Source organism: Humulus lupulus, chromosome 7 (genome assembly GCF_963169125.1).
Source record: "Humulus lupulus chromosome 7, drHumLupu1.1, whole genome shotgun sequence".
Taxonomy (NCBI): Eukaryota; Viridiplantae; Streptophyta; class Magnoliopsida; order Rosales; family Cannabaceae; genus Humulus; species Humulus lupulus.
Genome location: NC_084799.1, coordinates 200,069,871 through 200,077,422, shown reverse-complemented (window position 1 = coordinate 200,077,422; position 7,552 = coordinate 200,069,871). Strand labels below are relative to the sequence as shown.

The following is a 7,552-nucleotide window of genomic DNA, read 5'->3' as shown; positions in this document are numbered from 1 at the left end:
AAATGTGTAGCTATTTATGATTAATAAACTATAAGAGTGGGTAGTTTAAAAAATAAATAAATAAATCTACCGTTTGCTTGTCTCTGGGTCAAATGATTTGACTCAAATCAAGTCTGAGGAAAAAGAAGAGAGCAATAAAGCTTGGAAAACAAAATTTATGATAAAAAAGATCAAAAAGTTAGATACTATGATGATAACAAAACTGAAAGGTAAAATTTCATCCCTTATCTCATAAGAATAACAAACTTGAGTTGAAGAAATGCTTTATTTTGGTTATAAATAATGTCTCAATCAAAACAAATGAATAAAAAACAAAATGAGAGGAATATATTAAGTTGATATTCAAGCAGAGCATAAGGACTACACTGACAAAATTTATGCTGCTTGCTTAGTTTATATTTGTTCAACTAAAACCTCCCTGTAAACCTGTGTTTAGAAGCCTATTTGGTGATTTCTTTTCTCTTTTGTTGGTGTAACTTTCCTACTTTCTTTCTAATGCGATGAAACAATGGGAACACAGCATGATGCGATATCAATTCCAGCTACCTCCATGGCATTGCAGACCCATTCAGGAACATCACCCTTGGGGAACTACAAAGCACAAGAACAAGAAAGTTTCAGTGACAATGGAAAACAAAAAATTGTACTGTAAATCACATGAGAGAAAGGAACCAGCCTTTAAATACATTCACAACAAAAAAAATTAATTATTAAGAAACAGTTAGCCCTTAGTCCCACAACCGGGTTCCTTACCTACACAACCACTTGAGAGATATCTAAAGTGAGTTTCATCCTCCCGAGGACGAGTAGCATCATGAGCCACGTGGCTCTCCCTGGTTGCTCAGCAGGTTGCCAAGCAGCAGCTTTTGCAGGCTTCCGACCAACCGGGAAGAGCCACATGATTCAGCATTTTTCATCCAAGTACTTTCTATACAAATAATTTCTAACAGGAATTTTATTAGACAGAACAGCCAATATGTAGCCCTTTCAATGACACCACTCAATGAGCATACATAAACTTTTTAGATTTTTTTAAAAAAACTTGTGTAAGATATTTGATTTCTACTTTCTTGTGTAAGATATTTGATTTCTACTTTCTTGTGTAAGATATGTAGCCCTTTATTATTTCTACTAAAGAATAATAGGCCAGTCACTTAAGCTGCATAAACCACTTATAAGTTATATCGTATATGTACTTTTACACCAGCAAAGATAAATCCACATGCACATAAACACAAAAAAAAAAAAAAAAAAAAAAAGCGCAGAACACAAATAAAGTGTTGATCAGGGGTCAGCTTCAAATCAAAACTTACCATTGTCTGCAGAAACTTGCAAACAAACCTATAAAAAAGATAAAAATGTCAGTATACAAATAGTAAGGTAGAATAGAATTGAACTGAAACACAACATATTTGCAAAATTCTAAAACTTGTATGATTATTTGAAAGGATAACATACTCAGGAAATTTTCCCTGAATAATTGAGGAGTGTAAGTCTCTGCTGAGCTGCAATTGCATCAAAAGAAAAAAATGACAAATTCAGATGAAAACATTTACACGAGAGTTTGAACAGAGAAATTTTGTATCAATACCTTCATCATGTAATACAGATTATGATATGACACTAGTTGAGATCCCATTGCATCTACTGTCACAAGGCAATGAATGTATGCTCTGCTATAATTTTTACAAACCTACAGTGAAATATCAATAAAAAAATATTATTATTGTAAAATTAACTTGTAACTAATATGATTCTGTCTTTCACATGCATACCATACAATCACATGTAGGGTCGATGGGCCGAGTATCATCAGCCATTGCTTTGTTTTTTAGCTTCAGAACTCCCTGCATGAAGTCATCATAAATACGAATCAGTTTCCCCAAGAAAGCAATCTAGTCAGGATTAAATTACTCATCAATCCATTACTTTGTTGTTGTTTCTTTTTTTTTAATATGCTGATCAAAGGAGCATCTCAAAGGAAAAGATACATCATATGGAAAAAGACAGAAAATATAGTTCTTTTATGCCAGCAAAAAGCTACTACCTCTGGTATAAGAGCTGTGCCAAAGCGAGCAGTACGAGTGGGATAAACGCAGTCATACATATCAGCACCTAAGGCACTGCAAACTACAATATCCAGCGGATAACCAACACCCTGAAATTGAAATTAGGGTGAGAAAACTTCATGACTTGAGGATATGGAAAAAAGGAGTAAGCATACAATGAAATAGAACAAATTAAATGATGGAAAAGATAAGCAGACAGCACCATAACATATCTTGGTTTATCCTCAGGCAATGCAGCAGTACACTGAGCAACAACACGCCAAAATGAATCTTTATCTTCACCACCTGCGAGACCACCAATGGCATAGCTGTCACAGAAATACATTTCACATCAGTCTTAAGAAACTTAGAAAAAATTACTTCAGTTGCTCATATGGGTGTGGAATGGATGAATCATTTTGGGATCAGAGCATACATCGAAAACTTTCATTTTTGTTACTTATACTGTAGGAAGCATTTAATTTAGGTGAAAGTACATATTTCAACCTACTAATCATAAGATATAAGATTAAAGTAGTAGCCAATAAATTGAAATTCTGAAACCTTAATCTGTTCACTTCTAAATGTAACATGAACATACCCAGGTAAATTTCGATCCACCAAGCCTCTTACACATATATCCCTGATTCAAATAAGTATATCATCTTAAATGAGTCATTACAGTAGACAGTAGTTTGCGAAATAGAAACTTCCAGAAGAAAATTGTAGATAACAATCAACAAATCATCAATGCTGGTTAGAATATTTATTAATTGTCACCTAAGAACAGGATCCAAGCCTCCTTGCACAATTCCAAATAAGTTCTGCTCCTTCGGTCTCTTGTGAGCTGATTACAACAAGCAATACCAAAAAAATGAAACTTGGTAGGTAACTTATAGCAATAAGCATAAGACAATAAAGAATTACTTACAGAAATACATATCAAAGCTTAAAGTTGTAAGTTAAGACAGTTTTTTTCATATTAAATTGTTATTTTTTATTACACCTGACATGTAACTAAAACACAACACAAGGCACTGATTTACCATGAGAATATCCTAGCACAATCATTACAATATACTTCCAAAAGAAATCTATACCAACTCAACACAGCACAGCACACAACAGTGAAACAATGCAGAATATTCAGGAATCAGAAGAACAAGGTGCGGAGAGACACTTGCCGGCTATACATCTGTCTATCCATCGAAGAGTGCGATACATTGCCTCCTCAATTCTTGGACCAGTAATTGTAGTTTTGACCACATCATCAAGAGCCATTATGATATCTGCTCCAATTCTGTTCTGCCAAAATCATTGGGGTAAACGCACAAGAGATATTTTTAAAAGGTGTTAGTTATGAACAAGATTCAACTACATTAGAGACTAGAGCCCATTATGCATATATCAGTAAGTTCCATTTTTCTCATGCTGGATTTTCCATATTTTTCTGTTCTAGAAAACATTAATGGAAACTTTTGAAAAGGACAAGATGCTAAGAAAGCTCTAATGAAAGAACACCCTCTAAGCTAACAGTTGTTATGATTACAACTTGTGTTTGCCAAATAACTCTACAGGACATATTGCAAAATTAACTCAACCTTTCCTCTTTTATATACAAATTTCCATTTGTAGTCAAACAATTTCAATACAACAACTTGGTACATTTATAGAATAAATAACTGACCCAGATTATTAAAGCACAAAAAAAGTTGGCTTCTTACTTGAATTTGAATTGATTCCTCCGGTGTTAGAAGCATTGGCTTTCCATCAACTGGGGACTGCAATAAGAAAATTGTTAGCTACGAGAAAACTCACTTTTTCATAAAAGAAGTGGGTGTGTAAACAGGAGACAACGTCAAAATAGATAGGTAGCTTTTGGTAGCTAACATCTAATGGGTATTTTTTGCAAGTGTTTATATCTCTTTTATATAAAAAGTGTGTAGATAACCGAAATTCTTGGATTTAACAGTTTGTTTCGTTAACTTTAACGGAAAACACCTTTAAAACTAATTAGAAATAGATATTTATGAGTTATATTAATATAAATTTAAATTCAAATTTTATAAAATATTATTATTATAATAATATATAATACAAGACTAGAAATTTAATAAATATATTATTATAAATTTAGATGTTATAAAATAGTATTATGATAATAATATATAATCATTTGCTAATTATATTAATATGAATTCAAATATTATTATGATAACAATATTTAATACAAGTCTATATATTTAGTACTTATATTAATATAAATTTAAATATTATAAAATATCATTATAATAATAATATATAATACATAATCTTAATTTTTATTCAAAAAATTATCATTTATGTTTAAAAATCATACTATTTGTACACATATGACACTTATATATAATATATTTATATAAGTTAGACTAAATAATTAAAAAAAAAAGTAACATATTTACTTTTTAAATATAATAATAATATTTTATAACATTTGAATTTATATATTTTTTGGTCAAATTTTTCATTTAATAGAAGAATTTTTGGAGCCAAGCTCTTCAAAATTAAAATACATCAATAACTTTTAGTCTTAAATAAAGTGTACCTGAAATGTTACACCCTTCTCGGTGATGTCAGCTAAATGCAATAATGATACCTGAAAACAACAACATATAATCTTGAAGCATTAAATGAGTACATAGAGTGAGTGATAAAAAAGAAAACTATTCTAGAAAAGACAATAATTTAAAGCTGCAACATAACAAAACAATGCATCAGATATCGGAGGATAACCATTTGAAAGCCACCAGAGTCAGTAAGCAATGCTCTCGGCCAGTTCATAAATTTATGGAGACCTCCCAGTTCATCAATGAGCTCAGAAGTAGGGCGAAGTGCCAAATGATATGTATTCCCTAGTATTATCTGGCAACCAATGTCCTCAAGCTGATTAGTTGCCAAACCTTTTATAGTCCCTGTAAGGAAAACAGATTTGTCAAAATGTCAAATGCAAAAAAAAAAAAAAGTGGATGAGTAAGGATAGCATATGAGCACATGAACAGGTATATACCCTATCATCAATGAACTCTAAATGGGCATCTAGGTCTAAGTGTGGATCATAGCCCAAAGAGTTGAGTAGTGATCAAGATGGGTTCATCCATATGCCTAAAGTATATTTAGTTGTATTAATTATCTCATTATGGTATTAATTAAACAATAAACACCATATCATAATATCATACTTATAAATATCCTTATATGCCACTAATGATAAATGCGTGAGCTACACTTAATTATGTCAACTCATATATAAAAGTTCTAACATAACATTGACTTTGTTATGTATTTTTAAATCTAATTTTCTTGTAAACATAAACAATTCAAAAAGACAACTTTATCACATAGCCTAATTTGCCAACTGAGTACATAATAATTTGAGTCTAACCTTGTGTTCCCACAGGCATGAAAAGAGGTGTCTGACACACATGATGAGGGAGTGTTAGGTTTGCGGCACGAGCACGATTAAACCTCCCTAATATCTAAGATAAGAAACACCAAACCAATCAAGTTCATGATTTAGGGATTGATAATTAATGGAACAAGTACAAGAACTATTCATACAACTGGTTGAATCTTAGCCACTATGAACTGTAAAGACCTAAACACAATTAAATATATCAACATATTGGTAGTGGATGGTGTAGTAATAATACTAGGAACAGTAAAGTAAAAAACACAATGAAACAGAACCAAACATAATTCTCATCCATCTTTCATTTCCTCCTATTATTGTTTGTGTTGATCAACCATTAAAATTAGTTGATTTGTAAGCTCAACAAACAAGAACAAAAATTGACCAATTTAGTAACTTCTAACTATTTTACATATTTTTGCTTCTATAAATAAATTCAATCTCTCAATCCAAAATTGAACATAAAATCAACATTCTTAGTAGTTAGTTTCATCTCAAGTCAGCATATCCACATTACAAGCTTATGAACTTATCTATTTACTTCAAACATTTTGAATGCCTCACTCAGCCAAAATGTGAACAAAGCTAACGTAATCCTAAAAAACACTCAAAATTAAATAAGAAATAAGAGAGTTGATACCTCGAAACGAAGAGCCATATTTTTATGAGTCTGCGATAAACCTGTAAGTGAGATATCTATCAATTACGACTAAAAAAACATTAAGTATTGAATAACATCTTGAATACCATGCCAGACCAAACCAAACTTCAGAGCCCAAACAGTTAACTTTAGAAGCTGAAGTTTATAAATTCCAACCATTATTGAATGGTACACATAACATAAAGACGTGAATTTGGATTACATTCGAAGCCGTTTTAGTTTCAACTTTCAGTTTGGATGTTTTAACATTGAACAATAAGAAGATTCAGTCACATATTTGCTTACACGCACACACCTTATCTCCCACACACAAAGCTCTGTTCTTAGATTACTTCAGAAAATGGAGCACCAGGCACCAAAGCTGACACTATTAAAAAAAGTAAAAACACCATTTTGTACTAGAAAACAAAAATAGAATTCATCAAGAACACCAACCTCCCCTTGCCGTCGGCCCACAGCCGCCACGCTGAAGAAGAACCTCGCCCAGTTGCTGAGGGTTTCCAGCCACCGCGAGTCTCCAACTCGCCTTGCCTAGCCTAGCTGTCGTTCCTCTCCAGCTTGCCTCGCCCAGACCGCGCCGTCGCCAGCTCCGCCGCCGGCTTCAATTTCTGCACCAGCTTAGATATATCGAATGATAAAGAGGAAGAGAAATTTCGGGTTTAACGGGAAAAGGCAGAAATTTAAAATACATTTTAAAATAAAAATTTAGGGTATTTCGCTTTAGGGTTTTTTCATAATTACTCACATTTTGTGGTATTTTTACTTTTTTTTTTATCCGTTACTAATTTTATTTTAATTTTGAAAATACCTCTTAAATTTTAAAAAATATAAGGAAAATTTGAGTATTGATGCATTATAAAGGGTCATAAATTAAAAAGGGAAATTTGATTTTTTATGCTTAATAGGGGGTTGTAATTCAAAAAAATACTAGGTATTTTTATCATTACAAAATAATATCAATTCATTTTAGCATACCCAAAATACCCCTCTCATTTTGAACCTCCCACTTCTCTCTTTTGTTTTCCCTCTCTCTCTTTCTCTCAGTGCATAGTGAAATCCCCGAGACTCTGCCCCCCACCGACAGCCTCCTCGTCGATTCTCCGAGTCCCCACACGACAACTGACGTTGTCGACTGCCCGAGACCTCCCACCGAGACCTCCCTCCGAGACCTCCCTCATTGATTCCCCGAGACCCCGCACGGCGACCGCGTCTCTTCTCCGTTTCGATTCCCCGAGATCTGCCTCCTCCGCCTTTGATAAACGGTCCCTGACCCACTAAAGCCAAAGTTTAAGGTCGATTTCCCTTTAATGTTGTGAATGTTGCATATGGTGTGTATATATATGATTATATGTATACTTTTTTTTAATTTTTTGTGTGAATGTTGTGACATTTTTC

The 7,552-nt window shown here is 32.9% G+C and overlaps 1 protein-coding gene across 3 annotated transcripts; it reads right to left on the bottom strand.

The window, feature by feature from the left end:
* Positions 1-246: 246 nt before the first annotated feature.
* Positions 247-6,836, bottom strand: LOC133789112 (uncharacterized). Of its 3 annotated transcripts, XM_062226828.1 has the most exons (17): positions 6,593-6,836; positions 6,453-6,524; positions 6,137-6,177; positions 5,470-5,563; positions 4,821-4,999; positions 4,633-4,683; positions 3,773-3,829; positions 3,233-3,353; positions 2,829-2,895; positions 2,650-2,691; positions 2,272-2,377; positions 2,048-2,158; positions 1,776-1,847; positions 1,592-1,693; positions 1,459-1,505; positions 1,314-1,341; positions 247-591 (listed from the first exon to the last, which is right to left on the bottom strand). In XM_062226828.1, the coding sequence occupies exons 3-17, from the start codon at positions 6,152-6,154 to the stop codon at positions 493-495; spliced, it is 1,194 nt and encodes a 397-aa protein (XP_062082812.1). In that variant the 5' UTR covers positions 6,155-6,177; positions 6,453-6,524; positions 6,593-6,836; the 3' UTR covers positions 247-492. The 3 variants fall into 3 exon arrangements, with proteins under 3 accessions (XP_062082812.1, XP_062082810.1, XP_062082811.1); XM_062226826.1 differs by lacking the exon at positions 6,453-6,524; XM_062226827.1 differs by lacking the exon at positions 6,453-6,524 and having other exon boundaries at positions 6,137-6,179; positions 6,600-6,836.
* Positions 6,837-7,552: the final 716 nt, after the last annotated feature.